At 36.2% G+C, this 18,295-nt stretch overlaps 3 protein-coding genes across 4 annotated transcripts; 2 read left to right on the top strand and 1 right to left on the bottom strand.

Moving 5' to 3' along the window:
• Window positions 1–4: 4 nt before the first annotated feature.
• On the top strand, window positions 5–6,718 carry LOC129442680 (uncharacterized). Its single transcript, XM_055202904.2, has 5 exons — window positions 5–143; window positions 925–1,206; window positions 3,246–3,515; window positions 4,490–4,656; window positions 5,654–6,718. Exons 1-5 carry the CDS (start codon window positions 80–82, stop codon window positions 5,696–5,698), a joined length of 828 nt encoding a protein of 275 aa, XP_055058879.2. The 5' UTR covers window positions 5–79; the 3' UTR covers window positions 5,699–6,718.
• A 141-nt stretch (window positions 6,719–6,859) lies between these two features.
• LOC129442679 (meiotic recombination protein REC8 homolog) lies at window positions 6,860–16,042 on the bottom strand. Of its 2 annotated transcripts, XM_055202902.2 has the most exons (18): window positions 15,420–16,042; window positions 15,211–15,279; window positions 14,854–14,996; window positions 14,490–14,568; window positions 14,198–14,318; window positions 13,967–14,045; window positions 13,257–13,324; window positions 12,840–12,924; window positions 12,568–12,718; window positions 9,934–10,147; window positions 9,458–9,598; window positions 9,309–9,375; window positions 8,675–8,844; window positions 8,287–8,335; window positions 8,123–8,192; window positions 7,887–7,985; window positions 7,623–7,720; window positions 6,860–7,450 (listed from the first exon to the last, which is right to left on the bottom strand). In XM_055202902.2, exons 1-18 carry the CDS (start codon window positions 15,473–15,475, stop codon window positions 7,359–7,361), a joined length of 1,851 nt encoding a protein of 616 aa, XP_055058877.2. In that variant the 5' UTR covers window positions 15,476–16,042; the 3' UTR covers window positions 6,860–7,358. The 2 variants fall into 2 exon arrangements, with proteins under 2 accessions (XP_055058877.2, XP_055058876.2); XM_055202901.2 differs by lacking the exon at window positions 15,420–16,042 and having other exon boundaries at window positions 15,211–15,359.
• A 132-nt stretch (window positions 16,043–16,174) lies between these two features.
• Window positions 16,175–17,549, top strand: gng5 (guanine nucleotide binding protein (G protein), gamma 5). The gene is made up of 3 exons (XM_055202905.2): window positions 16,175–16,347; window positions 16,826–16,977; window positions 17,088–17,549. Exons 1-2 carry the CDS (start codon window positions 16,267–16,269, stop codon window positions 16,949–16,951), a joined length of 207 nt encoding a protein of 68 aa, XP_055058880.1. The 5' UTR covers window positions 16,175–16,266; the 3' UTR covers window positions 16,952–16,977; window positions 17,088–17,549.
• The last annotated feature ends 746 nt before the right edge of the window (window positions 17,550–18,295 follow it).

The raw sequence follows: 18,295 nt of genomic DNA, 5'->3' as shown, positions 1-18,295 counted from the left end.
ACGTAACGGAAAGATCATCTCGGGAATCAAGCGCGAGCCAATCTACAGCGCGTGCTCGCTCTGAGTCCTTTTATTTACCATGAAGACGGAATGGGGTTTTATTATATGGACCGCGATGCTTCTTCACTTTTCTGTTATAAAAGGTAAGCACGTCTCCTTTATGATCTATCTATCATTCTATTTGTCTGTCTGTCTGTCCTTTGTTTCAACTACCGATTTTCTAGTTTATTGATTTTCTAATATTCTAATGTTGTTATTAACAAATATTTAAGGGCATCATTTGTTTAAATAATGAGGCAAAAGTAGTACTGTTGTAACCACACATTTAGGGAGAAAAAATAAAAAAGAACAGGTTTGGAAATATTTTATTATAGCATTTTTTTGTTAAATAAATAATTGGGTTTTTTTTACATTTACTTCTTCCTAATTTTATTAATTATTTCCATTTTAAGTGCAGATTAGATGATGAAAGTAAGGCATTGTTCCTGGTGTTAATTGTATCATTCATGTTCTTGCTATGCAAAAAGAGGACAGTATTTGTTAGTTAGTTTAATTGTTTTGTATCTTCAAAGACCTGTCAGGTGCAGGATTTCAGGGCAAGATCTTAATTGATGTGGTTTGCTCTTCACATAAAGGTCACAAGCGCTTTGTTCTGTGGATTCACTGTGTGACCATTTGTAGACAGTCCAGATCCGGTCTGAAACACCTACATAACTTATTCAATAAGAGAGCAGCATTCTTTGTGTGGCCTCCCCAAAATCAAACAAACCTATTATTTCAGTTTTTACTTTAAAAAATTCATGTTTACTTGCAGTGCTAATAAAACACCTGTTTCTTACTAAGCAGTTGTATTGACATTTTTATGAATTTATCACCTTGAATGTAGTTATTTTTTAATGCTGACTTTCACTTTTCCAACCAAAGGTCAGACGTCAGATGCACCCCCAGACTTAACCTTCAACAGCAATCCTACTGAAGTCATTCCTAATGTTGTGACTTCAAAAAGTGTCCTTTTGGAATCACGACCCAGTTTAGCCTATCAAAGCAGCTCCTTGCCTTCTTCTCCAAATCCTGAGATCACAACTACGATTCCTCCTTCATCACAATCAACCATAGACAACGCAACGCACAGCAACATCTCTACTTCACAGACACCTGCACTGCAAAATGTCACCACCCTCATCATGGAAACAGCCTCAGTACCAGGCAAGACTAATAAAATTAAACCTAATCCAATTCTCATGACTATCTGTCATTTATTAGTCAATAAATTTACAACCCATCATCTTGAGAACAACAACAACAAAAAATCTATAGCTAATTCATAAAGCTGTGGCTTTTAGTACAGGATTCTGCATATTGTTGTAGCTATTGTATAAATGTGATGATGGAAGTTTCATAAGCTGACATTTAAACTTGTGTTACAGCGTAGTGTGAATGCATTTGTGTGGGTGTATATCGCTTCTTTCCACTTAAAAGATAGCCCACTGGGTTTACAGAGGACTTAAATAAGACTGAACCTGTGTGAGGCTCTCAAGCAAAGTGCTGGTCCACATTCCATCCACTTTATCAAATGTCCATCCACAAATAATAGCTGCACGTGGGTGTAACATTTTGGAACATGACTGTGTTTGTAAATAATATCTTTTTCCCTTGCAGTCAAAACTATGAAAACACATCTATATTTAGGGTGGTTGAAGACCTGTTGGTTGCTTTACTACACTTACACTTCAAAAAATGACTTTCTTATCTAGTATATTTGTCCTGTTTTCAGTAGAAATACCTAAAAATTCTTAAATCAAAATGTAAATCTTGATGACCAAAATGACCTAAGAAATTGAGTCTAGTTTTAGACACAAAATATTTAATTTGAAGGGGACACAATCATAAAAATCGGACTTTTTCTATGTTTAAGTGCTATAATTGGGTCCCCAGTGTTTCTATAAATCTAGAAAATGTGAAAAAGATTAACCCAGTTACTTAATTTTGGTAAACAATTCTCTGCAAGCATGTGAAAAAATAGGTCATTGAAATTTGGCTCCCCTTGTGATGTCAGAAGGGGATAATAGCACCCCTTAATCTGCATTATCCAACCAAAGCATTCCCATTTAGTGCAGAGATCAGCTCATTTGCATTTTAAAGGACACACATAAAAAAGCACAACTTTTAACATGTTATAATAAATGATCCATATGGTATTTCTACCCAGTTTCCTGAGGATGCGTATAAATAGCACGAAGTGTAAAACTCGTGCATTACATACGCCAAATTCCACTTTGGCGTGCATATGATATACGCAAGTCCTTCCCATTCACTTAAACGGGGCATCTTTTTTGTCGTTTTATTTATTGATTTCTCCATTTTTTTCTGTTTTTTAAACCATTTTCGCTCGGGTTTAGGGTTTTAGATTTGCTTAATGAGGTTATTTAATATACAGGTTTCTCCATGTTGTTCTAACCCTAAAACCCAAGCGAAAATGGTAAAAAAAAAGCAAAAAAATTGAGAAACCAATAAATAAAACGACAAAAAAAGATGCACCGTTTAAGTGAATCGGAAGGACTTGCGTATCATATGCACGCCAAAGTGGAATTCGACACCAAAGATTTAAAAAGATTTAAAAAGTCTTGTGAAATGTTCATTTTAAGTTCAATTGTGCTTAAAAAATGTTCAAGATTTGTTTAAGATTTTCTTTCTTACCCCATAGGCATATTTTTTGCTTGTTTTACTAGACGTATTTTCTTAGGTAATTTTGCTCATCAAGAAAAATCATCTTAATTTAAAAATTTACTGAAAATTATTGAAAACAAGACAAAATATTACAAGTGCACATGTCATGTGTATACAATTATAAAAGCAGATTACCCTGCACTGTTTGAGCTATGTACATGAGCAATACCTCAAATCGTGTTTTTTTCTTTTCTTTTTGAGGACAGGGTAGCATAAATGTAACATTTTCTGTAGACTAACAGCATCCACCCATCATCCACAAGCAGATGTATACAGTAGCAATACCTTGCATTAACCACTCACATCTCGAGCATTATGTCAGCGAGTACTGTTAACATTTTTACAATACATCTTGTTTAAAATAAGTACTTTTCCAGTGGTGCACACATCTTATGCAATGCACACTGAACACAGGAAGCGGAGAGAAAACAGGAAGTATTAGCAATGACTTTGAAATTAAATTAGTCTTTAAAAGAATATGTTTTGTTAATGATTTCCCCCACTTTTCTCTCACGCAGCCACTAGTAGCACACCACGCTCCCCTGAGCAAAGCACCATTTCAGAATCAGCAGTCACAGCAGCTCCTGCATCATCCATCAATCCAAGTGAAAGACATCAGACGTACTCTCTAACCAGCAGTGTGGCGCAGAAGACGCAAACCGCTGTACCAGTCACTCCCTCCTATCCAACGGCATCTCAGTTCGCACCGACCGGGAGTTCAAAGGTCACTGGTCCTGCTCCACTGGAAGACAAAGATGAACCTTCTGAACTGGATGTAGGAGATGAAGGTAGATGTTTTGCTGACAGCAAAATTGACTGAAACATACTCAAGTATGCAATCGCATGCACAAATTTGTCCAATGCATTGCAAGACGTTTTTACATTATTTAGCTATAAGCCCATCAACAGTTTAGGTTAGATTTTCATCAAACTGTTGAAACAATTAAGAAAGTTAGCCTTATAATACAAAAAATGATTGTTTACATACATCACAGTGCCTAATCAACAACTCCAAAAGAGATAGCTACCTAAAACCATTATTGAAATACCTTTATGTGAATATACAGTACTGTGCAAAAGTCTTAGGCCACCATGCTACCATTAGATTTGTTGTTTTTTCAATTGTATAGTAATCTTATATAAATATTTCTCAGGTTCTTTATTAGAATACAACAAGAAAATAAAGGAAACGTGTAGGTAGTATTAAAAACAGTATTAAAGTATAAGCTGAAGTGTCAAGTATTTAGGGTAAACTTGAGCAATAGCATGCAGCTGCAGGATCTCTTAAACCTAAATGAAATTAAATCCTAACTTCTAATTCTAATCGAATGACTTCAGGACTTCAGTCTCCTCAAAAAAGCTCAAGATGTGTTTCGTGCCAAGTGAGGTCACACTAAATACTGACTGATACCTGAAGAAGACATTTAGTTCTGAAAGTTGTTTTGTTTTTAATTTTGTTTACATATTTCCTGTACTTTCTGTTTGTATCTTAAAAAAGTGAAAAATAAATTTGGAGGGACATTAAAACTTTGCTAATACAAAAAGCTGGTGATGGTGGCCTAAGACTTCTGCACAGTATGAGTTGTTAATAACATGGAGTCAGTCTCATAACCACAATATCGACAGATAATGAAATTTGCTTGCCATTATCTTGCAAAATCTATGATTATATCTACGGTCTGTGCCCTGCTCCATTATGTCTTGATGTTCCCTCAGTTGTATCCTGTTTTAGTGTTAATTATCTTCCACTCCAATTTTCCAGAATCAGGAAAAGTTTCACACCGACAAGCCTCCCCGCTGGACCCCTTGCTCGCCGCTCTGGTCTCCATTTTTATTATTTGCACTGCCATGGTCTCAGCAGTCCTCTTCCTCAGGTTCCGTCAGCGGAGTGAACATCCGGAGTTTCATCGGCTTCAAGACCTCCCTATGGTGAGTCTCAAAACTGTACTTAAAGGAATATTCCATTTTCTTCAAAGAAAAATCCAGATAATTTACTCACCACCATGTCATCCAAAATGTTGATGTCTTTCTTTGTTCAGTCGAGAAGAAATTATGTTTTTTGAGGAAAACGTTGCAGGATTTTTCTCATTTTAATGGACTTTAATAGACACCAACAATTAATACTTAACTCAACACTTAACATTTTTTTTCAACGGCGTTTCAAAGGACTATAAACGATCCCAAACGAGGCATAAGGGTCTTATCTAGCGAATCGATTGTCATTTTTGACAAGAAAAATAAAAAATATGCTCTTTTAAAGCACAACTTTTCGTCTAGGTCCGGTCCAGCGCGACCTAAATGCGTAGTGACGTAGGGAGGTCACGTGTTACATATATAAAACGCACATTTGCGGACCATTGTAAACAATAAACTGACACAAAGACATTAATTAGTATCAGTTGACATACAACACCGTAGGAACGGTCCTCTTTCTCAACACTTGTAAACACCGAGGCGAAGTTTCGCGTTCGTCCTCTGTGACCTCTTGACGTGATGACGTATTGCGTCGGGTCACTCTAGCGCATCACGACCGGATCTAGACGAGAAGTTGTGCTTTAAAAGTGTATATTTGTTATTTTTATTGTCAAAAATGACAATCGGTTTGCTAGATAAGACCCTTATGCCTCGTTCGGGATTGTTTATAGTCCTTTGAAACTCCGTTGAAAAAGTATTAATTGTTGGTGTCTATTAAAGTCCATTAAAATGAGAAAAATCCTGCAATGTTTTCCTCAAACAACATAATTTTTTCTCGACTGAACAAAGAAAGACATCAACATTTTGGATGACATGGTGGTGAGTAAATTATCTGGATTTTTCTTTTAAGAAAATGGAATATTCCTTTAAGAGATGTCCTGTGCATAGCATTATATAAGCAAGTGGTTATTTTAGAGACTTTTATTTGAAAACTGTACTGTCTCTTTAACAGGATGATCTTCTAGAAGACACACCATTGTCAAGATACAGCTATTAGCAAGGCAGATCTCAGGAATTCTGGTTTATTATTTGGTTGCTTAGGCACCCAGTAGAGTCCTGGTGTTAACTGTACATCCATTTCCCAAAATGATCCACTGTCTCTACTGATCTAAGATTGTGTTTAATGGTTCTCAGGAGTTATATATTATATAATACGTGGCAAACTGCCTAGAATAATAAAAAATACAGGTTACAGACACAAAAATTGGAAATTGACACAGATTCGACATCCCTGGCGGTTGATATTGTTTTGAAAGCTGAAAGGTTAATATTTTTAGAGCTGTAATATCAGGAATAACAAAACTTACTGTTCTTAAATGCTTTCTGCTTTACTAGAAACAACAGTTGGTCAGTTGCGTAGGAACATTGTATCTATAACTTTGGTGAATTTATTACCTTTATAGACACAACCATCCCAAGAACCAATAGAAATGCCTCTGAACTATTGCACTCTTATAGCAACGACATAGTGTGGTGTGAATAGTAGACTTTCTAAAAATCCTTCAATTCAAAAATTGAGTAAAAAGTTGAGATTAAACCTGAATTGTGTTCTTGATATTTATGACAAAGTTGATTGTGTAGACAGGTTAGAGGTAAAATAACTTAAAGGTGGGGGGCACGATTTTTGAAAAACGCTTTGGAAAAGGGAGTCGGACCGAGTACCAAAACCCACTTGTAGCCAATCAGCATTAAGGGGCATGTCTACTAACCGACATCATTGCCTGGGTTGTGTATGTGTGGGGCGGGTCTATCAAAAGAAGGTCCAGATTCTATTGGGGTAGGGGTGTGTTTGTTTAGGTGAATTTAAATGTCAAAATTGGCTTTCAGAGATCGTGCACCCCGCCTTTAAAATGTATTTTAGCATATTTACTTATGCCTACTCTGGTATTTGTGGTAAACCTAGTGCCTAATGTATTTTGTGCCAAAAAGGATTTACAGTGAACTCACTGATAAATATATATTGCGCTGTTGTGTTGTTGAGACTTGTAAAAAGTTTGTAATAAAAAAGAAACATGTTTTTGTGCGTGAGGCTTCATTTCACCTAGTAAATATAACAACAGATGTAAAGTCCTTAAGTGGTGAATAAAGGCATACAAATATATAGAAATATACACAATTTTTATTGGTTCCATGAGGTTTTAAGAACATTTGGTAAAAACACTAAGGCAATGTTAACAGTTATTGCAATAAACGTTATTAAATTAAACCTTATTTCATAAAACTAGCAGTATATTTCATATTTATATAAGACTAGTGTCTGAAAATACATTTTATACCACAATAATGTATGTAAAATAGTTACAAAACACAGGGAACGAAATTCAATTTTATAAAAATAATAATAGAAATGTAAAATGTTATCATCACAAAACTGGATAGAATATAAATAAACAATTAGCTATAAATTAAGTTACATTTCATTTAATTCTGCTTAAAACTTGTTGATCATGGAGTATAAAATATTCTAACAACAAATACAACCAAAAATAAAACTTTTGGTTAAACAATAAATAAAATGTCATCACAATTTAAGAACTCGGTTGTGTGTGTTTTTTTTTTCTAAAATAAAATACTGAACACTTATTTAATGAGTGACATGAAAATATCCTACCATTCCTGTTTTTTTTCTGAGAATAAAGGCAGATCTTTACCAGCTTTCATTCAATCAGTGACTGCTGTTCCTGTGAAATGATGATGTCACCATACGGCTCATCCTGTTGCACTATGACCTGTTTTGCCACTGTTTTTTCTGTAAACACACCATCAGATTAAAATAGCTTTACATTTTTTAATAAATTCAAATGTTCAAAGAAATGTAAAGCTGAAATTCTCATATAACATTATTTTCCAGAAAGTATGTGTGGGAGTAAATTAGACATTTCTTAAAGTTAGGGGTGAGGTTTTGGTTGTTACACAATTACCTAGCAGTTCCCAAAACATTTGGGCTACAACTCTTCGGCTAGCCTGAGGGGGCAGCAGAGAGTGGAAGGTAACCAAATCTTCAGTAGGAGCCAGTGGCCTTCAAAAGTAAATTGGGACATTTGAAATTTTTTCATAGTCACAATTCATTAAAGCAAATATAAAGATATACAATAAACATTAAACATTGAGATATTGCTATTTTAAAACAAAAGTGTAAAAATTATGCCTCCCACTATAATTAAGCAGCCAGATGTCAGATATACCTCAAAGACTCATCAATATCCATTGTAACCTGTCTCATTTCAGGAACCCTCTCTTCTGGGATGTCCTCTAGAGTGTACTGAATTGCTGAAACAGGCGATCTAAACCAATATGAAAGCACACAGCAGAATTACTAACAGCCACCTACTGTAATTATGCAGGAAATGAATGTGAAACTCATCCAACACCGCAATTGCCACTGACATCAATCTCGGTCCCTCTCTCTCTAATATCTCACCGTCTAATTTCAGGCGTCTCAAGTGGAGAAATATCCTTATCTGTTGTCGTCTCCAAAACCACAGAAGAGGCTTCGAATGCATTGAAATGTGAACAATGAGTAAACTCTCATTTAATCTACAGCATTAATTGAATCCACTATTAAAGGTTTTTTTGATATTTTACCTGGAGTTTCTTGTTGGAAGAGGTCAGACTCTACCATTTCTCTGGGAATCTGCAATAGTTAAAATGTAGACAACGATCAGTTAGAAGGCTCTCGGTCAATTTAATGGAAATTTTCTTGGATCAAAGTGCTGTATGAATGGGGTTTTGGTGAAACAGTCGAATGGTATACTGTGAAATTGAACTGGTTACAGTATTTCTGAACAATCCAAGGTGCTTGTTAACAACTAACTGAAACGATGCTAGACTGTACTGGTTGGTTGCTATGGTGTTGCTAGGGTGCTTTGAGTGGATGCTAGAGCATTGCTAGGGCGGTCCATGTGGATGCTAGGACCTCACTAAGTGGCTGCTAAGGTGTTTTGTAGCTAACAAAAATGATAGGAATGCTAACCTCCTTTGAGCTAAGTTCTCTTTCCTGCTCTAGCTCTCTCAGTTCTTCTCTTTGTTCCTCTTTCTCTTGTATCTCCTCTGCTACTGGAACCACCCTATGGGGTTTGGATGGAAGAATGGGCTTTATGACCGCTGCTTTGTCCCATAGCGTCAGGATTTCAGATGGAAGGCCTGTTTAAGCATAATCTTATAAATATAAAAACCAGGAATGCACCAATATATCAGCCTATAAATGGTATCGGCAGATAAAAAACATTTTTCAAACTATCAGACATCGGCTGATTGATTAAAACCAGTCGATGGTCCGAGCAGATTATATCCTGCCAATCAAAAGGGGCAGAAAAACATCTAGCAATCGAATGTCGTTATTGGCACATACATTTTGAATTTGTGCATCCCTTATAATATCCTTTTGCTATAACTTTGGACTGAATGCTTGGGTGAATGTTACTTAAAAGGCTAAATAAATTTTTCACAAATAAATTTTAGAGCTCTTTTATTTTAGATTAAATAGATGCTTTAATCTAAAATAATAAATGGTGCACTCAGTAATTTTTTTTATATTTTGTAATAGCTGATGGTGGGACACCAACCAGCATGGTAGAAATATTCACAGCTCATGATTTTTTGCTTACTCATGCAGGGTTTTACGAGCAGTGTTTTGGGGTCCGGCGTCAATGGCAGTTTGATGAGAACATCCGCCTAGGGGGAAAGATCATGATTAGTCATGTTTTAATGTTATAAGTAAAATGACCCCATGTCTACCCAAATAAGAGTTCCTCACCAATGGCACTGTATCTTTTTTCACATCACCAATCTGGGCCTTCATTTCCTCCTGAGATATCACTAAATTTTTATCAATGAACAGCAGCTGTCTCCTCCTTTTCCTCTTCACCTCAGGTGATTCAGGGCTTACTGTGGCAGGCTGTAAGGAGACATATGGTAATAAATGGTGCATTGAGTAATTTTTTTGATCTTTTGTAATAGCTGATGGTGGGACACAAACCAGCATGGTAGAAATATTCACAGTCTGCCATAATTAATTAAGCAACACTGTTTAATAGTCATTTTCCACAATAAAAAGTATTCAGCTGATCACGAGCACACATGTAAAATAAATAATAACATATAAACAGCTTTTACTATACTGACTTTGTTGAGTTTGTGATTTTATAGTTTTTCCAATTAAATGTGTATTGTATATTTAATAAGGGAAAATGATGATGCACTTCACAATGTGTTGTTGTGAAAACCACAGACCTCAAGACTAGAGCTCTCCTCTCGGACCCTCTTCTCTCTCCTGGGCTCGATACCTGTTTCTTCTTCCTCATCAAGCAGAGGGGATGGTATAGGTACTGGCACATATTCCGGGGTCTTTTCTCTTTCTTCTAAAACAGGCATCTCCATAGGCACACTCAGATCTTCCTCAGGCAGTAGAACAACATCCCTGCTTGATAAGCCAGTGATTTGAGCCCTGAGAAATAAACCTCACATTTTAGTCCCACCTTAAATAATAGGTTTAATAATTGAAAAGATATTTTTATTTTTGCACAATTACATTACTGTGCAAAAGTCTTAGGCCACCATGCTACCATTCGAATTTGTTATTTTTGCAATTGTATAGTGATCATATATTATTTTTTCTCAGTCTCTTTATTAGAATACAACCAGATACAAGTAATGTGTATGTAGTATTAAGAACAGTATAAACAAGCAGAAGTGTCAAGTATTTAGGGTTAGGGTAAACTCCTCTTCTACTTGAGCAATAGCAGGCATCTGCAGGATCTCTTAAACCTAAATGAAAATAAATCCTAATTTCTAAGACTTCAGGACTTCAGTCTCCTCAAAAAAGCTCAAGGTGTTTCGTGCCAAGAGAGGTCACACTAAATACTGACTGATGCCTGAAGAAGACATTTAGTTCTGAAAATTGTTTTTATTTTTGTATATATATTTCCTGTATTTTCTGTTTATATCTTAATGAGTGAATGAGTAAAAAATAAATATGGATGGATATTAAACCTTTGCTAAAACATCAAACCTGGAGGTGATGGTGGCCTAAGACTTTTGCACAGTACTGTAAATGGACAGATCAATGCTGATTTAAAGATGACTCAATACTTCAAAACTATTAGATATAAACACTGATCTATATAAATGACTGGATTGCGCATAGAACGCTTAATGTAACAGCATGAGGTGAAGCCAGCGCAGAGTCCGAGCCGCCATCTTGGTATACCCAACCGGCAGACAGCGTCATTGACTTCCATTCAAAATCATGTTTTAAATTCACCCGCTTTACAGCGTATCAGTCACGCAAGATTATTTTTAGGATATGTGTATGTAAATTAACTGTTCATTCTGGTGTTATTTGCAATGTTTATGTTTTAATCGGGCAGGAAAATAGATTTATAAAAACGTTAAGGTGAGTGTGTTTGCTGCGTTCTGTTAATGACACGGGTATAAATAAAGGTTTTTTTTGACATTCAGCTACACGGTCAGCGTTATTTCTCTAAATAAGTTTAGGTAACTTGTAAGTTTAGAACCAGCAAATTATTGCATGCACATACGGTACAAAGTATGATTATTTATTTAGATTTCAGAATGAGCAAGTTTGTCATTAATACTAAATATGCTGCGGTCTGTCTGCTGATCTGATACTGTAATGAAGATGAATGTATAATAACTGATTAAAAACTAAAATGTACAACTTTCAGTAAATAACTATGTACATCAGGGGTCTTCAACAGGGGGTCTGGGGCCTTTTGGGGGTCCCTGGTGGTATTATCAGGGGTCCCCCATAATCTTTCAATTTTAATTTTATTGTTTTTTTCTTTCAAAAAAGAGAGTAGGCATCCAACAAAATGCATTAATAGACTAATAAAAAAAGTCTAAACTTGATAAAAATGAAGGTTTTCACATTAAATTCTATTCAGTAAATACATTTTTTAAATGTATTATGTTAATAGTATGAGACTGGGTATTCCAAAATGATTATTCTATTATCTTTGTAATATAACCATCATAACAAAGTATGTAAATCCAGTCTTAATTTGATACATGTACTGGGGGTCCCTGTTCCTCTTCTCTATTGATTAAGGGGTCCTTGGCCTGAAAAAGGTTGAAGACCTCTGATGTACATGCTTAGGACGTTTGTGTTGTAAATGTACAGGGTAACTTCAGATATAAAAACGAAGACTAGTAAAGTGATGTTTTATCATTAAAATCTGATCGCGTCCATTGATTTAATAGAATGTTTGGGTATACCAACATGGCGGCGCGGTGGCTTCACAGTTGTGACGTCATGCGCAATCGAGTCATTTATATAGATCAGTGGCGGCCGGTGACTTCTTTTTTCGAGGGCGCTCTATGCGAAGTTCGTCAGTAGCCCGTCATGTGTGTGGTTCCTTTTTTCAAAATATGTGTTCTGCGCGTAGAGTTATCCTATGTGTATCACGTGTCAAAATAAGTGCCTGCTGCAGATGCGTCTAAAGGGTTTATGATAAAAGAGATGCTCGCGTTTGCCAGATACTCGCATAATCTCATGTGTAATCAGAGTTGTTAAGGGAGTGTTTTTTTGTGAACGTGAGCATCTCTTTTATCATACGCGTGTGCAGCAGGCACTTATTTTGACAAAACACGTGATGCACATGGTTTACATGATGCAACAAACGCATATTTTGAAAACATATATATTAAGAATTAGCGCCGCTCGGATGAGCAGTCACGAGCTGCCACTGGATATAAACTATTCTGACTTCAAAGTTTCAATCCAACCAAAAGCTTGAAAATCACATTTATTCCTTTTTATTATCTTTGGTTTCCTAAAAGACCTGAAAGCTTAAAGTAAAAATAAGCTAAACTTGTGTCTGTTAAAGTGTAGTTCACTAAACATACAGCTCTAGAGAGATGGATGGTGTAAGTTCTCTTTCCAGCACTGCTCTCTCTTGCTCTCTCTCATCAGGAACCTCCGGCTCTCTGACCTCTTCTGCCTCTTCCTCAATTTGCTCTCTCTCACTCCCTGTTTCCCGTGGTCTCTCTTCCTCTCCTGCAGAAAAGATTCCTATTCTCAAATCTTATCTCAAAATGAACTTATTTTTTAAACGTGTTAAAAAGACAAGACAAATCATGACAGAAACCATAAAGCATATCTAAGCATTGACAAATACCTAATTGTTCACCTTCAGGAAAAAAATCTGTCTGTTGCAGCAAAAAGTCGATCATGTTAGACTCTTGTAATTCTTCTCCTTCAAACTGAAAAAACAGATGAGACAATTTTTTGGCTAACTTGATTTCAAACAGGTTTTGTACTGTGACTATTTTTAAACTCCTATTTTCATCTTCTTTTAGTCTCTGATTTCTGTCGACTGTACTGTATGTGTGAAAAGTTATTTGTGAATTTTGGACTAAATATTTTGCGTGTAAATGAACGTTTTTGTGGTATGTGCCACTTTGCAGTGTAAAGATGCCCTCACATCAAGTCAAATCAGAAATTGATTGCATCATAAACAGCAGACAGAGCCCCTGTGGTCTCCCTGTAGTGGTGTACATGTGTATGTCAGGAGGTGAGTGATTGACAGCTGTACCTCTGGTTCAGACATTGTAACTGGTGCTCTTTCAGTCAAAGTGATCAACTCCTGGCTGGCTGTGATGCCTGGGTAAAAAAAGAAAGCGCTTCATAAATATGTCAGCAGTCACATATTTGTGTCTTTCACTGGCCCATCTCCTTATCTTATTAAATCTTATTAAAAGTGCTAATAATATGATTATGAATAAATGGAAAGAAAGATGTGGCCCACTCTGTGAAAACCTAGCTTAAGTAATTTTTGTGATTTAGAGATTTCTACATAATGTAAAGAACATTCTGTGAAAATATAAGCTTGATATCTTTAATACTGACTGAGTAAGACCATGTCAAAGACTGACATCAATGGGAAATCAATAATTTATTTATTTATGCATTCTTAATGCTATTTCAGCATCCATGGCTATATTCTTGGAGAGGACCAGTTAATCTATACACAAATGAATCCACACAATTTGATTTATACACACGTTGGGCGAAGAGCAATTTTACATGTATAGTTTACCTAACCAGCATGATTTGGCCTGTGGGGACTACCTGGAGTAAACCCACGCTGAGACAGGGAGAACATGCAAACTGGAAATCAATTATTTCAATCAAACTTATTGAGACTATAGCCTGGATTTCACAGAGAGGGTCACGTGTATGTTGCTGGGTGTTGCTTTGGCAATGCATCGCAATTCATGTTTAACTATTATTCTGTCTTCTCACCATCTGAGGGTGGTGTTGGTTCTCTTGTTGGTGGGGCATGCACTGGTGGGGTATGAACCTCTTCCATTCGCTGAGCCATCTGCAAACCATAGGGATACATAAATGAAAGATAAGACTTAACATGATTAAAAAAAAACCCACCTCAAGATCCACAAGGTTGAATTAATGTTATATAGGTTGACAAATATCTTCTGCAATTGTGTATTGCATAAAATTCAGAATGAGGTCTACCTGAATGAGGCTGCTTGGGCTTGGCAGGCCATATCCGGTGTCCATTACTCCAAAGAAGGGATCCCTCGCCCATTCTGTCTCATCTAACAGCGAAAGGGCATCAGGCAACATGTGACTTTGCCTAAAAGTAAGCAAAGAGGACCTTGAAGAACCACAAATCTGAAAAAGGCTTTCATATGTCTTAAACCTACTTTTGTATTTGATGGAAGGCATTAAAATGTGCTGAATTTTGACATCATAGCAATATAAAAGATCTACATTATTTGAGATATGGCTAAGAAAAATGTCTGACCTGGTGTCTTTATCCATCAAATCAATCTTTGCCTTTTGGCTGAGGCGGAGCAGTCTGTCAATTGCTCCCTGGGTATCCTCTGGAAAATAATTTATAAAAAATAGAAAAACAATGAATGTGTGTGTTAATTTATCAAAAAATGCTATAAATGAACATCAATTTACTCAAGAGGCCATTTTATGAGTCGATACTGCCAAAACTAATGGCCATTGTGTAAAACTTTGTGGTTACATGTTCATGCAATCACAGTATTAAAACATTTTGAAGCCTGTGTCATATGCAGTAAGCTTCAGTTATTTTTAAAGTTACAAAATTAATATGGGACAGTGGACACATTTTCACCTTTGTTCTCTAGTATACCAACCTAACAAAAATTCACACTGTCTGTGATAGACGAGCACCACTCCATACTGCAGCTGAGAGGAGAGATACAGAGAGAAACGGGGGCGGGGCAGTCCGACCGAGGGGGGCGGGACTCTGACCAATACGTAATCCATGATGTCAGTGCTGTGAAACGCATTAAGATTTGTCCAAGCATTAAAATTAATTATTTTATTTTATTTTTAGAAAAAATTAGATCCTCTAAATGGTGAACATTTCAGTTTAATATTTAGAAATAAAGCAATTTTAAATCACAGATTCTAGGTCTAATGATGTATATTACTTTTTTTTTTTTACAAAACTACGATTTTTTTATAACACATACACAAAATGTACCAACCAGGTGCGGTGAACATTAACTTTTAGCAGATCTCGACGACTGATTTTTCTTCCTTTTGTGGCTGCCAACCTAATAAAAAAGGCAGGTAATAGGAAGATAGCGCCTACATTTATATTAACAGTAATAGTTAACATAATACAGTAATAGTTATAAATAAAATAATAGTTGAGATGGACAAAAAACTACCTATCCATATGAAATCAACTTACCATATTGTAGCAAAGCAACCGGACCGATGATTTAGCACAGTTGGATAGAAAAACATTGTAAACAGGTTGATAAAGACAAGCAAATTTGATAAAAAGCCAAAATCGTGATCTTAAACTGACGAAGTCTCTCAGGCAAAGTATTTTGCTAAGACATGAGGACTTAAATATAGTTCAAGGGTTGCTGTGGGGGAATTGTTTTGAAAAGATCTACCAATCATTTGTGGTTTACAAATAAGACAAACCAATCTTATTAAGACAACAGGCTACATCGCATTTTATTGGACTGTATTGCCATAATAGTAACTCTTTCCATGTCCATTATTTTAACATTCTCCCAACTGAAATTAAATTAAATATTAACACATAATTTCTGTTATATAACATCATTTTACAGGTATAGTACTGACAATAACATAAAATAAGGATCCTTTATTAAATGCTAAAGAAAGAGAAAACTCGACACTAAGTAAGGTAAATTGGTTTTGGGAGATTTTATTTGCCAGTGCAGTATGTGTAATCTCCAGTAGGTGACGTAAATACCATGTATTTGAATATGAACATTAATTAAGGTCGAACAGTAAGTGTTATGAAAGTGTATTTAAGCTTAAAAATACTAATTATGTTAACGTTACTTAAATGGACACATTAGTAAGTACCACGTAACGTTGTCAACACATAATAATAAATATTCATAAATGTAGCCTTCGTCATAGTAGGACAAAATTCGTGACATGAACCCTTAACTGATCGTTTCGCTCTCGTACATCCGGACTAAACCAGAAACCGGAAACTAGGCTCTTACAGCTTTTGTCTTCGCTTTGCACATCGGTTGGAAATATCAGGCATAATGTCTGGATCATCAAATATTGTTGCGATGAAGAAAGTTGTTCAGCAGTTGCGCTTTGAAGCCAACATCAACAGAGTAAAGGTCGGTTTGTTTCATTTATTTTAGTTTGTTTATTATTTCTGAGGCGAAGCTAGCGAGTTAGCCGCTAGGCTCAGCTTGGGCGTGGACCTGTAGCCCGTTATTTCCTCACACAGTAGCTGTCTTTTAGTTTTTAGTTAGATTAAATAGTCTGATTTTACATTAAAGTAGTTCTAAAATGCAGCAAGCAAACTGATTGTAAAAAGGCAAAAAAGGACATAACAGTTCATTGTTTTAATAGAATAGCCTGGATAACGTTTTCTAGCCTAGCGGCTAGCCACTATTCTTCTTATCAAAGAAATGTAAACATTATTTGGCGCGTGACTCTGATACAAAATTCTTGTTTAAGTGTTTTATACGTTGTCTTATGGAGTTAACATGTTGTGTTTAGCAGTGGTGATTCTAAAAGTTAATTCTGCTTGGGAAAATTTAACAATCCCCTTCATATTTCAAGACAGTTGTGTTATTTTTTATATTTTAGGTTTCTCAGGCGGCAGCTGAGCTTCAGCAGTTCTGCATTCAAAATGCCTTACAAGATCCTCTGCTGACCGGTGTATCTTCAAGCACCAACCCTTTCAGGACACAGAAGGTTTGCTCCTTCTTGTGAGGCTCTGTGATGTCCTTCTGTAATTGGTAAGTATGATTTAGACTCAAGGTTTAACATACAATTGAACATTACTCAACTAAATCTAACATTTTAACTTTAACTGACCTATTTTTTTTCTTTTTTTGGTTTGGTTCAGCTGGAGAGAAGAAAACCACTGCCATTATGTGTGATGGGAACGGCAACTGTGCAAAACTGTGCATTTGTCAATCAATACCTCATGCCATAAACGCAGAGAAACAAGAACTGAAACCATTTGCCACTCTGGCCTTTATTTCAGTTATGGTGCATTTTCCTCTCATTCTTTTTAATTTTTAAAATGTTTTTTTTTAGTGTGAGTGTATGTGTTTGTAATCTTGTAATTGACTCTCCCTTTGACAAGCCTATTCTCAGTTTTATGTTTGAAGACCTCAAACTTAAACATACGCCTTAAGAAGCTGTAAACAATGCTCCAGTTTTGTGGAGGGAAGGCTTTTGTATTTTTATCTGGCACAGCAGAGGGAACTTAGTAATTTATTGTGCCTTTTTAACATTGTAATCTATTTCTCTATCTTCTCTGCCTTAGGCTTTTTATATCCCAAAATAAACCCACTGATTTCTACTTTTTTCTGATATTGTTTGACTGAACATGTTCAAATTGCCACTTTATAGGTGTGAGCAAAAATGTGCCATTTTTGGGTGTGTCCCTTTAAAGGGACACTCCACTTTTTTTTTGAAAATATTGGATTTTTGCCATTTTGGAATCCATTCAGCTGATCTCTGGGTCTGGGGCTACCAGTTTTGGCATGGCTTGGCATAGTCCATTGAGTCTGATTGGACCATTGGCATCGTGCTAGAAAAAGCCAAAGAGTTTTGATATTTTTAAAACTAAGGCTTGACTCTTTTGTAGTTACATCCTGTGCTGGGGCTGACGGAAAATTGGAAGTTGGTATTTTCTAGGCAGATATGGCTGGGAGCTATTCTCTCATTCTGATGTAATGATCAATGGCTTTGCTGCTGTGGCATGGCTGCGGCAGGTGTAGTGATGTTGCGCAGTGCTCGAAAATAGTCCCCTGCCATTGAAAGTTACTAAGGGGACTATTTTCGGCTGCTGCGTGGTGTCATTGCGCCTCCTGCAGCCATGTTGCGGCAGCAAAGTCCTTGATTATTGCGCCAGAATGAGAGTGTGGTTCTGGCCATATCTGCCTAGAAAATCACAACTTTTGGTTTTCCGTCTGTCTTGGTGCATGATGTAACTACAAAAGAGTCAAGTTTTAAATAGGAAAATTTTCAAAACTCTTTGGTTATTTTTTGGCGCAATGCTGGTGGTCTGATCAGATTCAGTGGATTGTGCTAAGCTGTGCTGAA

The sequence above is a fragment of the Misgurnus anguillicaudatus genome, chromosome 2 (genome assembly GCF_027580225.2).
Source record: "Misgurnus anguillicaudatus chromosome 2, ASM2758022v2, whole genome shotgun sequence".
Taxonomy (NCBI): domain Eukaryota; kingdom Metazoa; phylum Chordata; class Actinopteri; order Cypriniformes; family Cobitidae; genus Misgurnus; species Misgurnus anguillicaudatus.
This window is presented reverse-complemented; position numbering and strand designations above follow the sequence as displayed.